Source organism: Neovison vison, chromosome 1 (assembly GCF_020171115.1).
Source record: "Neovison vison isolate M4711 chromosome 1, ASM_NN_V1, whole genome shotgun sequence".
Classification (NCBI taxonomy): domain Eukaryota; kingdom Metazoa; phylum Chordata; class Mammalia; order Carnivora; family Mustelidae; genus Neogale; species Neogale vison.
Window position 1 is genome coordinate 219,320,368 of NC_058091.1, and position 25,627 is coordinate 219,345,994.

General features: G+C 39.1%; 1 protein-coding gene across 1 annotated transcript; it reads right to left on the reverse strand.

Annotated features, from left to right (window-relative positions):
• CENPH (centromere protein H) lies at positions 1-24,210 on the reverse strand. The gene is made up of 9 exons (XM_044267801.1): positions 24,019-24,210; positions 16,606-16,661; positions 12,486-12,534; positions 12,021-12,095; positions 9,892-9,948; positions 6,647-6,710; positions 6,257-6,308; positions 3,303-3,466; positions 1-394 (listed from the first exon to the last, which is right to left on the reverse strand). The coding sequence occupies exons 1-9, from the start codon at positions 24,150-24,152 to the stop codon at positions 302-304; spliced, it is 744 nt and encodes a 247-aa protein (XP_044123736.1). The 5' UTR covers positions 24,153-24,210; the 3' UTR covers positions 1-301.
• Between the last annotated feature and the right edge of the window lie 1,417 nt (positions 24,211-25,627).

Below are 25,627 nucleotides of genomic sequence, written 5' to 3' on the forward strand. Positions count from 1 at the left end.
AGAAAAAGAAAAAAAAAAGTTGTTTTCCAAATGAGTTGGGACTGCCAGGAATGTTATAAAAAAAATGTCCACATTCAGTGGAAAGCTTAATTAGATGTCTTTTGGGACCCTTTCAGATTCTTTTAGAGAATGCCAGTCACTTTAATTAATATATTTGAAAGAACAAATTCCATGTTATAGTGTTAAGCTACAAAAGTTTGCAATATCAGTTCCGAGATTATTAAATAAAAATTTTACTTGAAATTTGCTATTTAAATGACATATCAAGATTAAAGCAAAAAATGACAAATCAGAATTCTTATTAGATCATGGTGAGATTCTTCTCAAGCTGTAGAACAGTTTCCTTAAAAGCAGGATCCTCTGCCCAATTGGCTTTACTTCCTAAAATAAGGTTCTGTAATAAAAAAAAATTATATTAAAGTTATAAGTACAATTACAAATTTAACAAGATTTTTAAAAATTCTCTTACATTAATTTTTAAAAAAAGGATTTTATTTATTTTTTTGAGAGAGAAAGGGAGAGACCACAAGCAGGAGGGAGGAACAGAGGGAAAGGGAGAAGCAGGTTCCCCGCTGAGCAGGGAGTCCTATGTTGGGTGAGCTCAATACAAGGACCCTGGGATCAGGACCTAAGCTGAAGGCACACACTTAACCAACTGAGCAACCCAGGCGCCCCCCCTTCACTAATCTTATCAAATATTTACCAATAAGGTATGGGCATCTATTCTATAAAAAATATATTCTTGGGGGCCCGGTGGGCTCAATCAGTTAAGGGTCTGACTCTTGGTTTTGGCTCAGGTCCTGATCTGGCAGGATTGAGACAGAGCCCTCCTCCTCCACCCCTGCACATGTGTGTGCATGCCCACATACACACAACTCCATTCCCTCAGGGCAGAGTTTGCTGTTTGAGATTCTCTGTCCCTCTCCCTCTGCCCCCTCCTCCTACTTATGCATGTTCACTCTCTCTCAAATAAATGAATGAATAAATAAGTAAAACCTATTTAAAAAAGAAAAAATACATTCTTGTATCCTCATTTCCACTTCAGTAAGGGTTCATACTTGATTCTCATAATTCTAGAGAATATTTACAATGTTACAACAATTTTTTTGGATTCATCAGTTTTTGGGATGTTTGCAGTGATATTCTAAATTAAAGGAAAAAGACTGCAGCTATGGTTCAGTCATTTTGCACTTCTACAGTGAAAAATAGTTTAACCATAAACTATTATGCCCTATTTATTTAAATAGAAAAACTATGGCTTGAAGATACTAAGTTACTAATTCAAATTCTGTTCAAATAGATTTTAGAATTTAAGTGTTATATTGTTATATATAAAAATACTTAACAATATGGCTTACGCATGGCACATTCTTGCTATAGGGCTGGTGTATGTAAATCCAATTAAATTTACAAACGCAAAGGGAAGTAAGCATTCAAGTACGACTGAACCCATTAGGGGCAGAAGCTCCTAATGTAGCCAAAGCTGTGTTCTGCTTAACAAAGCAACAATTTCATTAAATCAAAATTAACACTAAGAGGATATGAATAAAAGCTAAGAAAGACAAAAAATTGAAGTCTCCAAAAGTAGTAGGAAGGAAAGTATGCCAAAAAAAAATTAATCTGATCCTGTATTTATGATGCAGTTCTCCACTGGAGGTTAGTTTAAGGGACTTCCTTACTCCTAATAGAGTAACCCACTGCTACTAAAAGGTAGGTTTAAGACCTGATGAAGAGGGGAGCCTGGGCGGCTCAGACAGTTAAGCAACTGACACTTGGTTTGGGCTGAGGTCAAGACTTCAGGGTCATTAGATTGAGCCCATGATGGCTCTGTGCTCAGTGTGCAGTGTGCCTAAGATTCCTTCCCCCCACTCTCCCTTCCCACTGCTTGTGTTCTCTTTTAAATAAATAAACAAAGTCTTAAAATAAAAAGAGACCTGAAGAATTTCTTATGGTCAGCTATAAGAACTCATATTCTACAAGGATATGCTTTACACATAATAAATATTTGCTTTACACATAATGGGCAGTTTTAACTGTGTATCTTCCTAATTGAATCTAGTAATATAAGTATTTCATTTAATCAGTTTGAGACATTTTAGAATTCAAAAAAAGTAATGAAAACCCTCCAGAACTGGGATGTCTGCTGGCTCAGTCGTCTAAGCATCTGCCTTTAGCTCCAGTCATGATCCCAGGGTCCTGGGTTATAGTGCCACATCTGGCTCCTTGCTCAACAGGAAGCCTGCTTCTCCCTCTGCCTGCCACTCCCTCTGCTTATGCGTTTGCTCTCTTGCGCTCTCTCTCTGACAAAAAATAAAATATTTTTTTTTTTTTAAAGATTTTATTTATTTATTTGACAGAGAGAAATCACAAGTAGATGGAGAGGCAGGCAGAGAGAGAGAGAGAGAGAGAGGGAAGCAGGCTCCCTGCTGAGCAGAGAGCCCGATGCGGGACTCGATCCCAGGACCCCGAGATCATGACCTGAGCCGAAGGCAGCGGCTTAACCCACTGAGCCACCCAGGCGCCCCAAAAAATAAAATATTAAAAAAAAAAAAAGATGGGACGCCTGGGTGGCTCAGTGGGTTGAGCCGCTGCCTTCAGCTCGGGTCATGATCTCAGAGTCCTGGGATCGAGCCCCGAGTCGGGCTCTTTGCTCGGCGGGGAGCCTGCTTCCTCCCCTCTCTCTCTCTGCTTGCCTCTCTGCCTACTTGTGATCTCTCTCTGTCAAGTAAATAAATAAAATCTTTAAAAAAAAAAAAAAAAAGAAAACCCTCCAGAATAAAGGAGCACATAAAATTTAAGAGGTAATATGCTAATAACTACCAACATTTATTGAGAATTTACTTGGACCAGACATTATGCTAAACAGATTAACATGAATTATCTTTTTTAAGTTTTACAACCTTTCTTTCTAAACAGGGAAACTGATGTTTAGAAAACTTAAATAATTTGCTCAAGGTTCACAACTTTTAAGTTGCAGTATGGAACATAATTCTAGATTTCCATTACCTGCATCCATGTTTTTCCCTACCTCCCAAGTTTAAGTTCTAATACTTTCCACCATTATACCTGTCTCCACAAAGCTGCTAAAGTCATTACACTTACAAATGCCTAAGTTCTAACCATAACAAAAAGTCAAAGCCTAAAACATTAAATAGATACAAATTCCAAATATATGTAAACAGACTAATATTTAGTATTGAATTCATGTTTTTTTCAGGATCAAAGACTAACTGAAAGTAAATCTAAAGTAACAGAACCATTTTTAAAAAGTTCTTTATCTACTTTCCTTATATAAATGTTACCTGAAACACATGCTGAATAACTGTAGTAATCTGTATCTCCATCTGCAGGTTTTGTTGTATGGCCTTTATCTTGTCCGAATTCTCCATAACAGCCAAATCATTTTTCTGTTTGTTCTTTTCAGTCTGTATTTCTAAAAGCTTACTTTCTGAAGCTTGTTTTAATTCTATCAGGTTAAAAAAAATACATTATTGAACAACTCCTACAAACAAGAAACTGGAGAAACTGTGAAGCAGAACAATTCCTGACTATATCAAGAGAAAATATTTAATAAGCATCATTTTAAGTTACAATTCCATTTTGATCTGAAAATGACTTTCGTGATGAAAAATACCAGTATTTTAACCTTAGCCGTGTCCTGCATGATAATGACACCTGTCTACTTACGTTTGAAGTGACACCACATTAAAGAGGACTTACTCAGGGTTGTCAAAAGAAAGGCAGAAGATATATGTAAGGAAATACCTTTTCCTCCTTTATTTACAAAAATGACATATCAACAAGATAAATTTCCAGTTAAGAGATTCTCTTCTCCAGGGATAAACACATCATCAACCATTTCCTGTATTTCCTGAAAGGTTATAAGAATTAAACTATCTCAAACCATAAATAGGTGTGTCCCAAGAGCTTGGTTCATTGATATTAATGGATCAAAAATAGGTTGGAATTCAAGGAAAAACACTGAACACCCAAAGGGTGATTAGATCAGGTGACTGGAACTATTTCTGACCCTGAGATTACTTACAAACAGGCAAATCTGTGTCATATATAAAAACAATAAATCATGCCCATACTATTAAATGAAAAAGGCAATTTACAACATAGAATAAATGAGGCCAATTTTATTAGATAAGAAATAAGCACTGAAGGCACCTCTGAGAGGCTCAGTCAGGTAAGTGTCTCACTCGATTTCTACTCAGGTCATGATCTCAGGGTTGTGAAATCAAATCCGGCACCTATCTCCCCAATGAGGTCGAAATACAACCTCATCAGCATGAAGCCTGCTTGAGATTCTCTCTCTCCCTCTGCTCCTTCCCCTGCTCCTGCTCATGCCTTCTCCCACTCAAATAAACAAAAAAATAAAATCTTTAAAAAAGGGGTGGGGGCACCTGGATGGCTCAATCGATTAGATGGCTGCCTTCAGCTCAGGTCATGATCCTGGAGTCCCGGGATCGAACTCCACAATGGGCTCCCTGCTCAGCGAAGAGCCTGCTTCTCTCTCTGGCCCTCACCCTGCTTGTGCACTCTTGCGAGTGTAAGCACTCTCTCTCTTAAATAAATAAAATAAAAACCTTTAACAACAACAACAAAAAGAACCACTGAAGAGTGATTATATCTTGATAGTAAATTTAAAAATTTTACTTTCCCTAAGTATACTTTTCTGTTTCCAAATTCTACTGAAAATGTATATTACTACTTTAAAAAAAGTTTCAATAATTTCAATGCAAAAAGCCATCTCATGTTAAGTTAAAAAAGCTGTAGAATTATACGTATCAAATCACAATTTAGGGGCGCCTGGGTGGCTCAGTGGGTTAAGCCGCTGCCTTCGGCTCAGGTCGTGATCTCAGGGTCCTGGGATCGAGTCCCACATCGGGCTCTCTGCTCAGCAGGGAGCCTGCTTCCTCCTCTCTCTCTCTGCCTGCCTCTCTGCCTACTTGTGATCTCTCTCTGTCAAATAAATAAATAAAATCTTTAAAAAAAAAAAAAGATAATTTAAAATTAAGTATATATAAAGAAGACATTCAAATGGCCAAGAGAGACACATGAAAAAGTGCTCAAATCACTTGACATCAGGGAAATATAAATCAAAACTACAGTGAGATACTACCTCATACCAGTCAGAATGGCTAAAATTAACAATTCAGGAAATGACAGATGTTCCAAAGGATGCAGAGAAAGGGGAACCCTCCTACACCATTGGTGGGAATGCAAGCTGGCACAGCTACTCTGGAAAAAAGTATGGAGGTTCCTCAAAAAGTTGAAAATAGAGTTACCCTACCACCCAGCAATTGCACTACTGGGTATTTACCCAAAGATATAAATGTAGTGATCCAAAGGGGCACGTGCACCCAAATGTTTATAGGTGCAATGCCCATAACAGCCAAACTATGGAAAGAACCTAGATGGCCATCAAGAAATGAATGGATAAAGAAGATGTGGTTGGTATGTATGTATGTATATATATATATAATGGAATATTATGTAGCCATCAAAAAAGAAATCTTGCCATTTGCAGCGATGTGGATGGAGCTAGAAGGTATTATCCTAAGTGAAATAAGTCAATTAGAGAAGGACAATTATCATATGATCTCAATGATACGTGGAATCTGAGAAATAAGGCAGATCCCATAGGGGAATAGAGGAGAAAAAAAAAACAAAACAAGATGAAACCAGGGAGGGAGACAAACCATAAGAGACTCTTAATCTCAGGAAACAAACAGAGGGTTGGTGGAGTGCAAGGGGTGGGAGGGATAGGGTGGCTGGGTTATGGACATTGGGGAGGGTATGTGCTATGATGAGGACTGTGAATTGTGTAAGACTATTGAATCACCTGTACCCCTGAAACAAATAACACATTATGTGTTAATTGAAAAAAATAAAATAAAATTATGTATGTATAAATATGTTTATATGGACATGGAAAAAGTACTGGAATGATATATACCTAACTGTGGTCACACAGGAAGGAAATATGGGTTTCACATTATACACTCTGTATCATTTGATTTTTCTTTCCCTGGGAATGTATTAATTTTGTGATTTAAAGTTCTAAAACAACAAAAATGAATCAAGTGAACATTTTATATACTACTTTTAAAAATGCCATGTGTAAAATTTTAAGAAAATCTGAAAATTAAGAAATTTCTCAATGGCTGAGGTAACTGGCCTTATCAATCTCCACAGTAAGTAAAAATGTTTTCTACAAAAAACAAAACAAAAAAACTGTTCTACATACGTAATCTCTTCTTTCTAACATCAAGTAGTTTTTCCTCCAAATCCCAAGATTCCTGTTATTAAAAATAAAAAGATTAAGGTGCATTACCTAAGAATAAACCTATAATACATCACTGAATTTTCTCTATTACCCATGTTTTCCAAACCTCCTATTTTCAATCCCTTTATTTCCATACCAAAAAAGAAAAAGGACAGTAGCTTAAATTTTAAGTGAATAATTAGCAACAATAGACAGAAATAACTGAGTTATGAGAAAAAGAAGACTTAAGAACAGTGAATTCCAATCATACCAGTAATCTTTGGGTAATCCTGTATGATCACACATAATACAGTTGCAAGCAACAAGGCACTGAAATCATGAGAATGCATAAGCAGCCCAATACGCAGTTACCTGGTGTGATTTCATTATTAATTTGTTTAGCTTTAATATGTGTTTCATGTTATCCATGAGCACGCTGAAAAGGAATAAAAAAATGATTTGTAACCCTGATTAAAAATAGTAAATATCAAAAAATAATAATAATAAATATCATTAATGAACAAAATCAATTGCTATGTATTTCCTTTCATGGAATTTACTTATCCTTCAATAGAAAGTCACAGACAATTAAAAAAAATGTGAAATTTAAGCATGTAGGAACATTTCTAAAAATCTCCTATTTTGGAGAAAAAGCCCTAATAACATGCTAATGAGTTGCTTTTTTGAAAACAGACTTTAGGGGCGCCTGGGTGGCTCAGTGGGTTAAGCCTCTGCTTTTAGCTTGGATCATGATCTCAGGGTCCTGGAATCAAGCCCCATGTCCTGGAATCAAGCAGGGAGCCTGCCTCCCTCTCTCTCTCTGCCTGCCTCTCTGCCTACTTGTGATCTCTAGTCTGTCAAATAAATAAATAAAATCTTTTAAAAAAAATTTAAAATGTGAAAAACAGACTTTATTTTTTAGAGCAGTTTTAGATTCATAGCAAAACTGAAATGCAGGGGCTCCTGGCTGGCTCAGTGGGTTAAGCCGCTGCCTTCGGCTCAGGTCATGATCTCAGGGTCCTGGGATCGAGTGCCGCATAGGGCTCTCTGCTCAGCAGGGGGCCTGCTTCCCTTCCTCTCTCTCTGCCTGCCTCTCTGCCTACTTGTAATCTCTGTCAAATAAATAAATAAAATATTTTAAAACTGAAATGCAAAGTAAACCCATATACCTCTGTCCCCCACCACACACAGCACCCTCAACTATCAACATCCCCTACCAGAAAGGTCCACTCATCACAAATGATGAATCTACATTAACATATCGTTATCATCCAAAGCACATTAAGGTTCATTCTTTTTTTTTTTTTTAAGATTTTATTTATTTATTTGACAGACAGAGATCAAAGGTAGGCAGAGGAGGCAGGCAGAGAGAGAGAAGGAAGCAGACTCCCCACTGAGCAGGGAGCCCGATGTGGGGCTTAATTCTGGGACCCTGAGATCATGACCCGAGCCGAAGGCAGTGGCTTAACCCACTGAGGCACCCAGGTGCCCCATAGGGTTCACTCTTGATGGTGTACATTCTTTGGGTCTGACAAATGTATTAAGATATGTATTCACTATTACAAATAGCATCATAAAGAATAGTTTCAATGAATATTCAAGACGCTTCTTACCCTCATGTCTTCAACAAATATTTTTGAGTACTACTACATCCCAAGACCTGTGTAGACACCAGGAATATAAAGCAAAGTAAAACACCAAGAGGAAAGAATCTGCTGAAAGAGAAAAATGAAACCACAACTAGAGTATGGTTTCATCACAACCAGTAATGAAAGAGTTGTGCACAGAGTAGCACAAGGGAAATTCTTGACTCTTTAAGAACATGAAGTAATTACCTAGATTACCTACCTTGACATAGCTGGAGCCAAACAGTAAAAAGTAAGACTGGGTAAGAATAATGGTTCTTATATTTCTAAAGTGCCACTACCCTTTGGGAGGATGTTTAATGCAGACCACCACATTACCCCCATCATGCCCATCTGGACTCAGAGATTGAGTCAACAGGTTTGGGATGGGACCAGCAATGTGATCACTGTGTACTAATTATTCTGATATCAGCCAGGCATGAGAAACACTTCATGCAAAGGATTTTGTTGAGGAGGCTGAAAATGTGAATCTTTGTAAGACCTGGGAACACTAAACTCATTTTCTACTAGTTATAGCTATACTGGTTTGTAAACTTAAAACTTGCTAAAGAAACTACCTCAGCCTGCTTGGCCTTTCTGTCCTTTCTGGGGGTCAATTTCTCCTGTACCTCTTTAACTCAAGAATGTTTAAAGCTCAGGACACCTGGGTGGCTCGGTCAGTTAAGGGTCAGGTCATGATTCTAGGGTCCTGGGATCAAGTCCCGCATCGGGCTCCCTGCTTAGTGGGGAGCCTGCTTCTTCCTCTGCCTGCAGCTCTCTATGCTTGTCTTCTCATTCTCAAATAAATAAAATCTTGAAAGAAAAAAAAAAGGAATCTTTTTATTCTTTTTTTTTTTTTTTAAATATTTTATTTATTTATTTGACAGACAGAGATCACAAGTAGGCAGAGAGGCAGGCAGAGAGAGAGAGAGAGAGGAGGAAGCAGGCTTCCCACTGAGCAGAGAGCCACATGCGGGGCTCGATCCCAGGACCCTGGGATCATGACCCGAGCCGAAGGCAGAGGCTTTAACCCTCTGAGCCACCCAGGCGCCCCAAAAGGAATCTTTTTAAAGCTCACCTTTTATGGAGGAGCAATCGTTAGAGGGCCCAAATTCATATTTTAGGATTTATGTAATCCTGGAGTTAAATGGAATATGGGGAGAATACATTATCAGTCTGAACTAAGACACCCAGAAAAAGGAAGTGTCCAGATGCATCTTAACACTTTTCCGGAGCTAATGGTAGGAGATCATTTTTTTTTAAAGATTTTATTCATTTATTTGACAGAAAGAGAGCACTAGAAGGGGGAGTAGCAGAGGGAGAGGGAGAAGCAGGCTCCCAATTAGCAGGGAGCCCGATGTGGGGCTTGATCCCAGGACCCCGGGATTACAACCAGAGCCAAAGGCAGATGCTAAACTGATTGAGCCACCTAGGCACTCCAGGAGATCTTTTATCACAAGATTTTTTTAGAGCTTTGAGATATAAGAGCATAGGTAAGGCCCCTGAGGCCAGACACAGAGGACCAGATTATATAGAACTTTAGCTGTCAGAGTTTTAATTTTATATTTCTTGCCAAATAGTTTACATATACAAGCTCATTTTCTGCCAGTGAAAAATGACGCATATACTTCCTGTCTCAATAACCCAATTCCTGGTTATTGGGTAAGTGAGACAGCTCTATCCCTGTTTTATAGTAAATACTGAACAAAAGTAAACTTTCAAAATCTTCCTTCAAACTCATCAGACTGTCTGGCTAAAAATCTCCATTGCTTCTTAGTGTTGCAATCCAACCAAATGTCAGTAGGACTCTAAAAATTACAATGCTGCAGAGGCCAAAAATTCCATCACTTTTCTTATTCCCCAGATAAAGATGGATGGCACTGACAGTTAATTTAAAAAAATTCAGAAAACTAAAGTCATTATGCAGATCTCCCTTCTTATTCTTAGCCTTAACAAATTCAGTAAAAAAGGAAAAAAAAAAAACAAACATACCTAGTCCTGGGGTTATTTTTCTCCAGGTTTTTTTTAAGTGCAGTCGAAAGTTGCATCCTACAATGCAAGGAAAAAAAGCTGGCATTATAAAACATGAATAACATCTGTGTACATTGAAAAGAAATATGTATATATACAACTTAAAGACTGATTTTTTAAAAGATTTTATTTATTTATTTGAAAGTGAGAAAAAGCATGAGAAGAAGGAGTATTAGAGAGAGAGAAGCTGACTCCCTACTGAGCAGGCCTGATGTGGGACTTCATCCCAGGATTCGATCCCGGGAATCCAGGACGATGACCTGAGCTGAAGGCAATTGCTTAACCAACTGAGCCACCCAGGCACCCCTGATTTTTCTTTAAAATGTAACCTAAACCATTAGTAGGTTTATAAACACTATTGTATGGGAAATACTTTGATAAATAAATCACAGAAATGGAAAATAACAAGATGGAAAGGGCTGCTGCCTGTGGTTGTGTGCTGCCAGGCTGAGGGACCAATAAGACTTGAAATCAACCTGAGCTTTGCTCTCCAAGCCATCCACTTTGGTGCAGGGCCAGAAGGAACCATTAAGGCACTACAGAGACCAGGTTAGGCCTAACATGGAGTTAGGGAATACAAAGCCATACCTGAATGTAAACTTTAAAATATGCATTCATACAAACAAAAACAAACTGCATAAATTACTTTTATATCCAAATAGCTAATAAGTAATAATGAAAAGGCAATCAACTTAGCAATATTAATTTCTTCCTTTCTGCCACATACAAAAAAATTCAATTCATTAAAATAAGATCTCTTAATAGCTCTGAAGTCATCTTAAAAAAAAAAATGATCTATGGGGCACCTGGGTGGCTCAGTGGGTTAAGCCTCTGCCTTCGGCTCAGGTCATGATCTTGGGGTCCTGGAATCGAGCCCCAAATCGGATTCTCTGCTGGCAGGGAGCCTGCTTCCCCCTCTCTCTCTGCCTGCTTCTCTGCCTACTTGTGATCTCTCTCTGTCAAATAAATAAATAAAATCTTTAAACAAACAAAAAAATGATCTAGGGCACCAGGCTGTTTCAGTCCAGAGAACATGCAACACTTGATCTCAGGATCATGAGTTCAAGCCCCAAGTAGGGCAAAGAGTTACTTAAAATGAATTAATAAAAAAATACATATAATCTATATAATGAGCCAGCTTATGAGAATACAGAAACATGTTCACTGGTAGAAGCAATAAAGAGGACTTTAACTACTTTTCAATTAAATGTATAAGAAATTCATCCGAGAAGCCCAGAAACACAAGGAAGTAATTTTAAGTCATCCACTTAATGGAGATCATTAATTCAGATCACAGGTCTGTAAGATCATGTTTCTCTTATTAACAACTGTATACTAACACCTACCACAAAGCTTAAGACATAGTAAGCATTCAAATTATTTGTTCAATGGATTTTAAAATACAGATGCAAAACCTATATCAAAAATGTATTTAGGGGCACCTGGCTGGCTCAATCAGTAAAGAATGAGACTCCTGATCTTGGGGCTGAGTTTGAGCCCCACATTGGTGTGTTACTTAAAAATAAAATCTTAGGGGCACCTGGGTGGCTCAGTCGGTTAAGCCACTGCCTTTGGCTCAGGTCGTAATCCCGGAGTCCTGGGATGGAGCCCTGCATCGGGCTCCCAGCTCTGTGGGGTGTCTGCTTTTCCCTCTGACCTTCTCCCCTCTCATGCTCTTTCTCTCTCTCTCAAATAAATAAATAACATCTTTAAAAAATAAAAAAAAATAAAATAAAATCTTAAATATGTGTGTGTATCTTTAAACTTGATAACAATTCTTTTACTTGATTAATAGTTACTGTAGTAACTGAATCCACATAATCCTTTGAAACACTGGATGGGATTTAAGCTCACCCTTCAATTTCCTTGACTGACATTTTATTAAGTCAATCTCATGTAACTACTTCAAATGAAGGTATTAATGAACGATGTAACTTTTCTCTCAGGACTCAAAATTTGTGTAACCATTATCTAATGATCATTATCACTTGATTAATCTCATTTAGACTAATTAAAAGATTCCCTCCACCTCAAGTCATACCTGTTTTGCATTGACTTCTCAATGCTTATACCTAGACTATAATAATTACCTGTCTAATGCAAGCTTTTTCATTTCAAAAGCAATTTTCACCTCTTCAATTTCATTTTCCAGGTCTTCAATTTTACTGTCAAAGAAGCATGAACAAAAAAATTTCAGTAATATAAAAAAAAGTCATTGAATATTGAAAAATATAAAAGTAAACCTTTGAAAAAAGTAAAATGACCCTATCTAGATAAAATTATTCTGCAGGTTCCCCCACACTGATGCATTTCTAGATTTGGTAAACAGATGCCTCCGAGGTACTCAGCTAATTATCTTGTGAAGGGGAATGCCAAAAGTGCTACTGTGGTCACCGATGTACATATTAGGTCCATCTCCCATATCAACAACTTCTAAGTACAAGCATGAAAAATTACTGGGAAAATAAAGAAAAGGAAAAAGGAAAATAATGGTGTAAGATGGGTGATAATACCAAATCTTAGTAAAAAACACAAAATTTAAAGATATGACATACGCTTCAACTTGCTTATCTTGCAAGATTTGTTCTGGAGCCTTTTCTTCAGCTACAAATAAAAAATTTTTTGAAGTTAGTAATAGTTGAGAAGAGTATGGTCCAACAGATATATAATATAAGCTATAAATGCAAACCAAAAATTTAATTTTTAACTTTTAGTTTCTATACTATTATAAAGCAAGTTAAAATATTTCAGTGTGACTTATTTTAACTCAATAGGTCTAAAATATTTTAACATGTAATTAATCTTAAATTACTAATGAAGGGGCACCTGTGTGGCTCAGTTAGTTAAGCACTGCCTTTGGCTCAGGTTACAATCCTGGAGTCCCAGGATAGAGTCCAGCATCGGGCTTCCTGCTCAGCAGAATCTACTTCTCCCTTTGACCTCCCACCTCTCATGCTCTCTGTCTTATTCTCTCTCTCAGATAAATAAATAAAATGTTTTCAAAAAATAAATGAAAGAAAATTACTAATGAAATATTTTATAATCTTCTGTATTTTGCATTTATTGTCCCTCTCAAGGGACTATAGTCACATTTTAAGTGTTCGATTATCACATGGAGATAGTGGCTACCATACTGGACAGAGCAGTTTGAGAATAATGTAAAATAAAAAAGGAGTAGAATAGTACCATGAGCAATGTCAGAAAGATCAACTGTAAGTCTTTATGTTAGGAAAAAACAATCAGGGGTGCATGGGTGGCTCAGTCCATTAAGAGTCTGCCATTGGCTCAAGTCATGATCCCAGGGTCCTGGGACTGAGTCCTGCGTAGGGCTCCCTGCTCAGTGGGGAGTCTGCTTCTCCCTGTGCCCCCTCCCTTCATGCACTCATACTCTTGCTCACAAAAATAAATTTGAAAAAAAATTGGAAATTAATACTTAAGGATAAATTTAACAAGATATGCATACGACATCTACACTGAATATGTTCAAATACTGAAAAAATATATCATGTATAGATATTAGAAGAATCAATATGGCTAATAAAACAATCTACCCCAGGGCACCTGGGTGGCTCAGTGGGTTAAAGCCTCTGTCTTTGGCTCAGGTCATGATCCCAGGGTCCTGGGATCGAGCCCCCCATTGGGCTCCTTTCTCAGCGAAGAGCCTGCTTCCTCTCCTCTCTCTGCCTGCCTCTCTGCCTGCTTGTGATCTCTGTCTGTCAAATAAATAAATAAATAAAAATCTTAAAAGAAAAAAAAAAAGGCAAGAAACAAACTGGGAGAAAATACCTGCTAAATATATAAGTAAATACAGATACCTATAACTCTATAAATATATAGAGACCTACATCTATAAATATACACCTACATCTATAAATATATATATATAGATATCTGAAAAAAATAACTATATTTATAAATATTATTGAGTTTGTGTTGTTTATAAATATAGTTAACAATCCAACTAAAAATAGGCAAATATTTTAACACTTCATAAAAGTAGATTTACAGATCTACTTTATAAATGGAAATACATTAATTGCCAATAGCCACATGAAAAGATATTCAATATCATTAGTTATCAGGGAAATGTAAACTAAAGCTACATGAGATACCACTACATACTCATTAGAATGGCTAAAATTTCATAAGACCAACTATCAAATTTTAAAAAGGATGCTAAATAAATGCAAATCTCTTGCTTCTAGGAAGAACGTACCTTAATGGTATAATCATTTTACTGATCTTTTTTAAAAGCATATTTATTTATTTATTTGAGAGAGTGAGAAAGAGCACACAAACTGGAGGGAGATACAGAGGGAGAGGGAGAAGCAGACCCCCTGCTTAGCAGGGAGCCCAATGTGGACTCCATCCCAGGACTTCAAGATCATGACCTGAGCCCAAGACAGATGCTCAACCAACTGAGCCACCCAGGTGCCCCCATACTGATAGTTTTTGATGGAAGCATTATTGATATAATGTAAGTAAGGTCATGACTCTGGAGGCAAGAAGACCTGCTTCATATCCCAGTTTCATAAATCACTAGTTTTACTAAGCAGAAAAGAGGCCAGGGGGCTCATTTCATTGTCCTACTTTTTGTTGTTCTTGTTTTGCATAAAAAGACTTTAGAAAACCTGGAGTATCAGATGGACAACACAGTAGAACTGCCTTTGGATCTATGGCCTTATAAAAGAATCTGAGCAGTCTGAAAAGTTCCTAAGTTAAACATGTATTCAGGTGAAGTGACCGAAGTCATCTATGTGGCCCTTTAGGTTTTCCATAATTCTTTTTTTTTTTTAAAGATTTTATTTATTTATTTGACAGAGAGAAATCACAAGTAATCGGAGAGGCAGGCAGAGAGAGAGGGAAGCAGGCTCCCTGCTGAGCAGAGAGCCCGATGTGGGACTCGATCCCAGGACCCTGAGACCATGACCTGAGCAGAAGGCAGCGGCTTAACCCACTGAGCCACCCAGGCGCCCCAGGTTTTCCATAATTCTTGATTCAACCTAAAGTTTTGGTTTTATTCTTTAAGCCTATTTCACAGAGATAGAAAGACTCACCAAAACCTATCTTTGTAATTCAAAAGCTAGTTTTTGAATTCAAATTAGGTTGCAATAATGGCCATTATTTTAGGAGAGCTAAACCATTATTTTAGTACTCTCTTGCTCCTTAAGACTTCTAGAACTTAAAAGATAAATTTACATCTCTTCAGGGGTGACTGGGTGGCTCACTCTGTTAAGCATCTGCCCTGGGCTCAGGTTATGATCCCAGGATCCTGCATTGAGCCCTGCATCTGGGCTCCTTGCTCAGCAGGGAGTCTGCTTATCCCTTTCCCTCTGCCCCTCCCCCATCCTTCCCCTTGGTTGTGCTTTCTGTCTCTCTCAAATAAATAAACTCTTTTTTTTTTTTTTTAAAGATTATTTATTTATTGGGATGCCTGGGTGTCTCAGTTGGTTAAGTCACTGCCTTCAGCTCAGGTCATGATCCTGGAGTCCCAGGATCGAGTCCCACAACAGGTTCCCAGTTCCACAGAGTCTGCTTCTCCCTCTGACCTTCTCCCCTCTCATGCTCTCTCTTATTCTCTCTCAAATAAATAAATAAAATCTTTTAAAAAAGAACAGATTATTTATTTATTTATTGGCGAGGCAGGGCGGGGTGGGGGGGTTGTGGACTGAAAGAAAGCATGAGCCGGGGGAGAGACTAGGGGAGAAAGAGAAGCAGACTGCCCACTGAGCAAGGAGTCCCACTCAAGGCTCAGTCCCAGGACCCTGGGATCATGACCCAAGCTGAAAGCAGATGTTTAACTGACTGTGCAAACCATGCACCTCAAATCTTTTTTTTTTAAGACTTTATTTATTTATTTGAGAGAGAGAGAGACAGAGATAGTGAGAGAGAGCATGAGTGGGGAAGAGAGGGAGAAGCAGACTCCCACTGATCAGGGAGCCTCACAAGGGGCTCTATCCCAGGACCCTGAGATTATGACATGAGCCAAAGAGACAGAGATCCTTGTGATCTCTGTCTGTCAAATAAATAAATAAAATCTTCAAAAAAAAAAAAAAAAAAAAAAGATGATCTCCCTTCTGCCTCTCATTCCTAGCTTTTATTTATTTATTTTAAAGATTTTTTTTTTTTTTTTTTGACAGACAGATCACAAGTAGGCAGAGAGGCAGACAGAGAGAGAGGAGGAAGCAGGCTCCCTGCTGAGCAGAGAGCCTGATGCGGGGCTCGATCCCTGGACCCTGATATCATGACCTGAGCTGAAGGCAGCGGCTTAACCCACTGAGCCACCCAGGCGCCCCTCTCATTCCTTTCTTAAAGTATTTCTCAAAGTATAAATCTTGGATCACTTAACAATCACCTGATCCACTAATTTAACCTCTAAGCTATTCATGATCCAGTCCTATGATTCCTTCCCACAGAAACTTCCCAATTCTCTAATCAACAGAACTAAAACTGTCTTGCACCATTATTTAGGGTTTTTTTCATCTATTTCCTGAATTCCTAACAAGTTCCTGAGGCACAGAGCAATCGTGGTCTTTGACTTTTTTATATAGTATAGTACCACATTATGCTGACACTCCCATTCCCTAAATAAATAACTTTTTGTAAAATTGATTTTCTTAGAATAGTGCTCCTCACCAAGCTCACAAAATCTTATCTGAAAATGAAAATACTTACTTGCATCAACCATTGATTTATATTCCAAGAGTTGTTGTTTTGTCTGTGCTCTCAGCCTGAAAGCATAAAGAAAACAGAAAGTCTCTCTCTCTCTCTCTCTCTCTCTCTCTCTCACACACACACACACACACACACATATATATACTTTTTAAAAAGTTGGGGCGCCTGGGTGGCTCAGTGGGTTAAGCCACTGCCTTCGGCTCAGGTCATGATCTCAGGGTCCTGGGATCGAGTCCCACATCGGGCTCTCTGCTCAGCAGGGAGCCTGCTTCCCCCTCTCTCTCTCTGCCTGCCTCTCCATCTACTTGTGATTTCTCTCTGTCAAATAAATAAATAAAATCTTTAAAAAAAAATAAAAATAAAAATAAAAATAAAAATAAAAAGTTAAATAAACTCTACTCCTAACATGTGGCTCAAAGTCAAAACCCCAAGATCAAGAGTTGCATGCTCTACTGACTGAGCCAGTTAGGTGCCCCAGAAAGTCATATATTTATAGAGGATTTACTCACTACTATATTATAAACCAACTCACCTTTTTCAGAAGTTTATGCAATAAAATGAGTGTAAGTACTCAGCAATATGTCTTCTAGTTTGGCCTGATTTATTTAAAGCAGGTGTAAAGAGAATTCCAGTTGAAGATGGGTTTAAAGGAAAAACTTTGTCCTCCTCCACAGAACACACCAAATTACATCTATTAATTGAACAATTCCTCCTGAAAAACTAAGGGCTGACTGAACAGCTACTGAATAACCAAAGATAAAGAGAACAAGAAGAGAGATGGAGACATGCCACAGTTTAAGAGTATCTAGCACATACAGCTACAGCTCCAGTCAGCCAGCTAAAGTCACCAACCATACACAGTCTGCAGAAGGGACACCATACACAAGATAATGTTTAGGAGAAATAGCTGTTTACCCTTCTATAGAAACAAACACAAAACTCAAGCAAAATGGGGAGACAGAGGAATATACTCCAAAAGAAAAAACAAGAAAAATAAACTCAGAAAAAGAACTAAATGAAACAGAACTAATCAGTAATCCTGAAAAAGAATTTAAAGTAATGGTTGTAAAGATACTCAATGGGCTGGAGAAAAGAATGGAAGAACTCAGTGAGATCTTCAATCAATATAGCATGGAGTCAGCTTGAGAATCTCTCTCACTCTCCCTTTGCCTCTGCCCCTCTCACTCATGCTTTCTCTCTTTCTCAAATAAATAAATAAATCTTAAAAACAACAACAACAACAACAACTACCAAAACCTTCAGGACTAGATGGTCTCACAGATGAATTCCACCAGACATTCAAAGAAGAGTTAACACCGGTTTTTAAAGTATTCCCCAAAAAACAGAAGATAAAGGAAAATTTCCAAATACATTCTACGAGGCCAGCATTACCCAGATACCAAAACCAGACAAAGACACAACAAAAAAAGAAAATTACAGGGGGGCCTGGGTGGCTCAGTGGGTTAAAGCCTCTGCCTTTGGCTCTGGTTGTGATCTCAGGGTCCTGGGATCGAGCTCCGCAGAGAGCCTGCTTCCTCCTCTCTCTCCCTCTGCCTGCCTCTCTGCCTAGTTGTGATCTCTGTCCATCAAATAAATAAATTTTAAAAATCTGAAAAAAGAAAAAAAAAGAAAATTATAGGCCAATATACCCCTGGTGAACATAGATGCAAAAATCCTCAACAAAATATTAGTGAACCACATACAACAACACATTCAAAAAAATCATTCACCATAATCAGACAGGATTTAATCTGGGATACAAGGGTAGTACAATATTTGTGAATCAATCAGACTCTCCGCTCAGTGTGGGGCCTGACACAAGGCTCCACCTCATGAGCCTGAGATCATGACCTGAGCCCAAACCAAGAGATGGATGCTTAATCAACTGAATCACCCAGGCATTCCCACCCTCACCACTTTTATTCAACACAGTACTGAAAGTCCTCTCCAAAGCAGCCAGACAAGAAAAAGAAATAAGAGGCATCCATATTGGTAGGGAAATCAAACTGTCACTATTTGCAGATAGCATGAGACTATACTCACAAAATCCTGAAGACTCAACCAAAAAATGTATTAGAATAAATGAATTCAGTAAAGTGGCAGTACACAAACTTAAAACACAGAAATCAGCAACATTTCTCCATACTAAAAACAAAGTCATGGAAAGAGAAATTTTAAAAACACCACCATTCACAATTGCACCAAAAAGAACAAAATACCTAAGAATAAGCTTGACCAAAGAGGTGAAAGACGTGTACCCTGAAAACCATAAAACACTGATGAAAGAGGGGCGCCTGGGTGGCTCAGTGGGTTAAGCCGCTGCCTTCGGCTCAGGTCATGATCTCAGGGTCCTGGGATCGAGTCCCACATCGGGCTCTCTGCTCAGCAGGGAGCCTGCTTCCTCCTCTCTCTCTCTCTGCCTGCCTCTCTGCCTACTTGTGATCTCTCTCTGTCAAATAAATAAATAAAATCTTAAAAAAAAAAAAAAAAAAAAAAAAAAAACACTGATGAAAGAAATTGAAGATGACAAAAACAAAAGGAAAGATATTCCATGTCATGTATTAAAAGTATATTGCAGGGGGCGCCTGGGTGGCTCAGTGGGTTAAGCTGCTGCCTTCAGCTCAGGTCATGATCTCGGGGTCCTGGGATCGAGTCCCGCATCGGGCTCTCTGCTCAGCAGGGAGCCTGCTTCCTCCTCTCTCTGCCTACTTGTAATCTCTCTCTGTCAAGTGAATAAATAAAATCTTAAAAAAAAAAAAAAAAGTATATTGCAGGGGCGCCTGGGTGGCTCAGTGGGTTAAGCCTCTGCCTTATTAGGCTCAGGTCATGATCTCAGGGTCCTGGGATTGAGTCCCGCATCGGGCTCTCTGCTCAGCAGGGAGCCTGCTTCCCTCTCTCTCTCTCTGCCTGCCTCTCCATCTACTTGTGATCTCTCTCTCTCTCTGTCAAATAAATAAGTAAAAACCTTAAAAAAAAAAGTATATAAAAAATGTCCATATTACCCAAAGCAATTTATGGTTTCAAAGCAATACCTACCAAAATACCAACAGCATTTTTCACTAAACTACAACAATCAATACTACTATTTGTATGGCGGGGGGTGGGGAGGGTTCTGGGGAGCTCAGTTAGTTAAGCATCTGCCTTCTGCTCAGGTCAGGGTCCCAAAGTCCTAGGATTGAGCCCTGCATCAGGCTCCCTGCTCAGCAGGGAGTCTGCTTCTCCTTTTTGGCTTGTACTCTCTCATGAGCTCACAATCTCTCTCAAATAAATAAATAAATTTTTTTTTTAATTTTTTTTTTTTAAAGATTTTATTTTATTTATTTGAGAGAGAGAGACAGTGAGAGAGAGAATGAGCGAGGAGAAGGTCAGAGAGCGAAGCAGACTCCCCATGGAGCTGGGAGCCTGATGTGGGACTCGATCCCGGGACTCCAGGATCACGCCCTGAGCCGGAGGCAGTCGTTCAACCAACTGCGCCACCCAGGCGTCCCAATAAATAAAATTTTAAAATAAAATTTTATGGAACCACAAATGATCCCAAACAGCCAAAGCAATCCTATAGAACCAAGAATGAACCTGAACTATCACTATTCCATATTTCAAGAGATACTACAAAGCTGTAGAGGTCAAAACAGTATGGTACTGGAACAAAAACAGACCAATGGATTATAGAACAGAATATTGACCCTAGAAATAAACCCACATTTATATGTTCAATTAATCTATGGTAAAGGAAGCAAGAATATACAATGAGGAAAAGACAGTCTTTTCAATAAATGGTACTGGGAAAAATGAACACCCACTTGCAGAAGAATGAAATTGGACTACATTCTAACACCATACATAAAACTAAACTCAAAATGGATTAAAGAATTAAACAGGAGACCTGAAACCATAAAAATCTTACTAGAAAAATAGGGAGTAATTTCTGACATTGGCAATAGCAAAATTTTTCTAGATATGTCTCCTGAGGCAAGGAAAATAAAAGCAAAAATAAACTATTGGGACTACATCAAACTAAAAAGTTTTTGCCTAGCAAATGAAAAGACAATCTATTGAATGGGAGAAGATATCTGCAAATCATTTATTTTATAAGGAATTAATATCAAAAATATAGAAAGAACTTAAACAACTCAACACCAAAAAAACACACAAAAAAAACCAGTCTGTTTAAGAAATGAGCAGATGGCCTGGAGACATTTTTCCAAAGACATATAGATGACCAATAGACACATGAGAAGATACAGCTCAACTTTACTAATGATCAGGGAAATGCAAATAAAAACCACAATGAGCTATCACTCACATCTATCAGAATGGCTAAAATAAAAGACAAAAAACAACAAGAGTTGGCCAGGATGTGGAGAAAAAGTGAACCCTCCTGCACTGTTGGTAGAAATGTAAATTAGTACAGCCACTATGGAAAACAGTATGGATCCCTGGGTCCTGGGATCCTGACTTGCGCTAAAGGCAGACGCTTAACTGACTGAAGTCACCCAGGCACCCCTAAACTTTTCAAATCATTAAGTTATACACAGAAACTAATGTAACATTGTGTCAACTATGCTCAAATCTTTCTGAGCACAGGGCCTGGCTGACTCAGTTCAGGCTGTGAGTTGGAGCCTCACATTGGGTGTGCCAATTGCTTAAAAATAAAATCCCTTAAGGGATGCCTGGGTGGCTCAGTTGGTTAAGCAGCGCCTTCGGCTCAGGTCATGGTCCTGGCGTCCTGGGATTGAGTCCCACATGGGGCTCCTTGCTCAGCAGGGAGCCTGCTTCTCCCTCCGCCTCTGCCTGCCATTCTGTCTGCCTGTGCTCGCTCTTTCCCCCTCTCTCTCTCTGAAAAATAAATAAAATCTTTTTAATAATAAATAAATAAATAAAATCCCTTAAAAAAAAAAAAGGCCTCAGAGAAAGATGCAAAATGGACTCTGGTGGAGATATAGTAACTATGAGGAAAAGTTAAATTTCTAACTTTTAAATTTATTAATATGTTACACTCAAGAAATATGGGCTACACAAAGAAGAAACACATCAAAATGGTGAAAACTGCAAACATTCTAACAAATTTAAAAAGTTTGTAACACTCCTAGGAGATATAGAAAAGTAACAAATATATTAATTCTTAGATAGATAATTCATAGTTTCTTAGTTGTCCTAAGATTGTACTTAATTAAAAATCATACATAAAATAAGTAGAAAAGCTATGGGTAAAATCCTAACTAGTTATTACATTATACTTAGAAGATGTTGGACATTTACATGGTAGTTTCATAATTCTGAAACTGCTCTATAATTTTGAGATCTATATGATTTTGAGACCTGTATGAGTAGCTAAGTGACATTACAAAGATTTTTAAACCTCTATGGTTTAAGTTCCTTATGTTTGAAATTCCAAATGGAAAGAATTTCTTACAGGTTAAGAAGTTAGGCTAGCATTATAAAACATAGTGTAAGGGGTGCCTGGGTGGATCCGTGGGTTAAAACCTCTGCTCTTGGCTCAGGTCATGGTCCCAGGGTCCTGGGATGGAGCCCTGCATCTAGCTTTCTGCTCAACAGGGAGCCTGCTTCCCTCTTTCTCTGCCTGCCTCTCTGCCTACTTGTGATCTCTGTCTGTCAAATAAATAAAATTTAAAAAAAAAACAAAAACACAAAGCAAACAAAAAACTCTGTAAGAACAGCTCCCTTTTTAGCTGATATAAAAAAGGTGATCCTATATCTTTAATATTTTAGAATTTTATGTTGTAGGCAGGAGGGAATTTTTATTTATTTATTTTTTTTTTTAAAGATTTTATTTATTTATTTGAGAGAGAGAGAGACAGTGAGAGAGAGCACGAGCGAGGAGAAGGTCAGAGAGCGAAGCAGACTCCCCATGGAGCTGGGAGCCCGATGTGGGACTCGATCCCGGGACTCCAGGATCACGCCCTGAGCCGAAGGCAGTCGTCCAACCAACTGCGCCACCCAGGCGTCCCAGAGAATTTTTATTTTTTAAAGATGTTATTTATTTGACAGAGATCACAAGTCGGGGAGTGGGAGGGGGAGCATGCTCCCCGCTGAGCAGAGAGCCCAATGCAGGGCTCAATCTAAGGACCTGGGATCACGACCTGAGCCAAAGGCAGAGGCTTTAATCCACTGAGCCACCCAGGAACCCCAGGAGGGAATTTTTTAAACTGAGACTGTGAGGCTTACTAGCCAGGACCTTTCAAAGTAGTAGCTAAGCTAAAATACAGTTACAATTCTTTGGGGAGGATCCCCTTATTATGATTTAGAATATTTTGTTGTTGTTGTTTTCCCTGTAAAGGACCAAACAAATATTTCAAGCTCTGTAATTCACACGGTCTCTATTTTAGCTATTCAACTCAGACCGTGTAGCAGGAAAGTTGTGTTACAAAAAACTTTTCCTTAAGGGCACCAAAATTTGAATTTCATATAATTTCACGTGTTATTAAATATTCTTTCAGGAATTTTTTTTTTTTGTCCCAACCACTTAAAGACATAAAAACTATTCTTCGCTTGAGGGGCCACAACAAAATTCACACCGCACTGAGTGGAAAAGAATAAACATCACGCCCTTGGTAGGAAATATAACAAATGATGGTTCTGGATTGAAAAGGATCCTAGGGCGCCTGGGTGGCTCAGTGGGTTAGACCGCTGCCTTCGGCTCAGGTCATGATCTCAGGGTCCTGGGATCGAGTCCCGCATCGGGCTCTCTGCTCAGCGGAAAGCCTGCTTCTCTCTCTCTGCCTGCCTCTCTGTCTACTTGTGATCTCTGTCAAATAAATAAATAAAATCTTAAAAAAAAAAAAAAAAGAAAAGTGTTCTAACTGGGACGCCTGGGTGGCTCAGTTGGTTAAGCCGCCGCCTTTGGCTCAGGTCATGATCCCAGGGTCCTGTAATCGAGTCTCGCATCGGGCTCCTTGCTCAGCGGGGAGCCTGCTTCTCTCTCCGCCTCTGCCTGCCGCTCTGCCTGCTTGTGTCCTCCCTCTCTCTCTCTGACAAATAAAATCTAAAAAAAAAGAAAGAAAGAAAGAAAGAAAACGGTCATAACCATAAAACAAAGAGGACATTTTTTTATGTAGCTAAAGGCCTTAGAGACACCTCACAACCCGACTGAATATCGGGGCTTGAGTGCAGGAGAAAAGGAGGGGAAATTACAGCGCCGAAGGGCCCGGGGCACTACGCTAAACGCCTGCCTCTGAGTATCCCATTTAACCCCTACCGCAACTTTACTAAGAAGGTGTAACCCTCCCCTTTTTCGAAGATGACGCAGGAGACTTAAGAAGCTCAGCTGAATTACGTAGTGACGCAGGCAATAAGCGATCAACTCAGAATTCGAAGCCTTCGGGACCCTGAGAGCAAAGGGCGGGGCTCTCGGCCACGACGCCAGCTTGGATCCCGGCTAGAGGGGACAACAACCTGAGCAGCAGGGTCAAGCGGTCCTCGGGACGCGCCGCCTGGGCGCCGGCGACCTGTGGTAGCTCGCCTTCCCCGTCTCCCGCTCCGGAGTCCGCGGGCTCCGTAGCCGCTTGCTTTCCCGGCTGCTTCTCCATTCTGACTGGCGCGAAGAGAAAACGCCTGAGACAGAAAGATGCAGCCTCAGGAGCCGGTTTTCCCGCCACTTAATTGACGCCCGGAAAGGGCGGGAGAATCGTCGCACTCCGCCCGCCCCTTCCGCCCTAAGGCTCCACGGCTTCCGTCCCGTTCTCCGGTTGCTGTGGCTGCTCCTGACACTTTCCCAGGAAACTGGTATTAGACCGCTAATAAGAAAAAGTTAAACTTCAGGCATCAGTTCTGTCTATCCCGAGCTGAGCTAGGAGTGGGGCTACAGCCATTTGGGACACATCCTGCCTCCCAGGAACAGCCTGGAAGGGAAAAACGCAACACATTGAGTCAAGGGGAAAACGCAACACATTGAGTCATTCATCCTTGGCGCAGGGTCAGGGGATCTTCGGGACAGCGGTTTTTGGACCCATCTTGACACTCCCTTAACCTTCGCAGCCTTGGAAAATGGATGTGCCTGCCAGGCTAAGAAAGGGAAGCGATAGAAATGTAGACCTGACGTTATATAAGACCAACAGACTGGACAGTTAATGTCCATGCCTTGAAAAACAAAAAGCAGGACAATTATCGCTTAGGGAAACATTAATTTTGATTGGAACCTGGATTGGAAAAAAGTTTGTAAAACATCTTGCATAAACAATTGAGGAAATTAGAATACGCACAGCACATTACATACGTTGTTAATTGTCTTAATGTGATAAAGATCATGGTTATTTAGGAAAATGAATACTTAGGAGATGCATGATGAACTATTTTTTTAAACTTTTTTTTAAAGATTTTGGTTATTTATTTGACAAAGATCACAAGTAGGCAGAGAGGCAGGCAGAGAGAGAGAAGGAAGCAGGCTCCCCGCTGAGCAGAGAGCCCGGTGCGGGGCTGATCCCAGGACCCTGGGATCATGACCCCAGCCAAAGGCAGAGGTCTTAACCCTGAGCCACCCAGGCGCCCCCATGATGAAATATTTTAAGGTGACATTGTCTTGAAATTTATAATTACTTTGAAATGGCTCTGAAAAAGAAAAATATATTCACACGCGTGTATGTGTTCCTGACACACATACTTTTTTTTTTCTTTACACCTATAATTTAGTACTTACCTACGGAAGTACCTAGAACTATGTCACCTAACAGGAAAAAAAATCCTTTTCTATATCCTTGCTTATTTATAGAAGTCATTCAAATACTTATATACAGAGAAAATACTAAGTTTCAAAAAGGCTTTTTAAAGACTCCATTTCCAACAAAATTAAAAAATCACCAACAATGAAGATGTTTGACAAAAACTTTGAAAAGAAACCTAGTACTTAGAAAATAAGCAGTTAAATAATCTCCATATCAAGGACCACAAAAAAATTACAACGACCAGGAATAGATAAAAAGGAGGTCTTCAGAAACAAGCTATCTCAAAGAAAGTGTATAAATGATTTTATCACCAAAATACATTGAGCATTTAACTTAAACTAGAA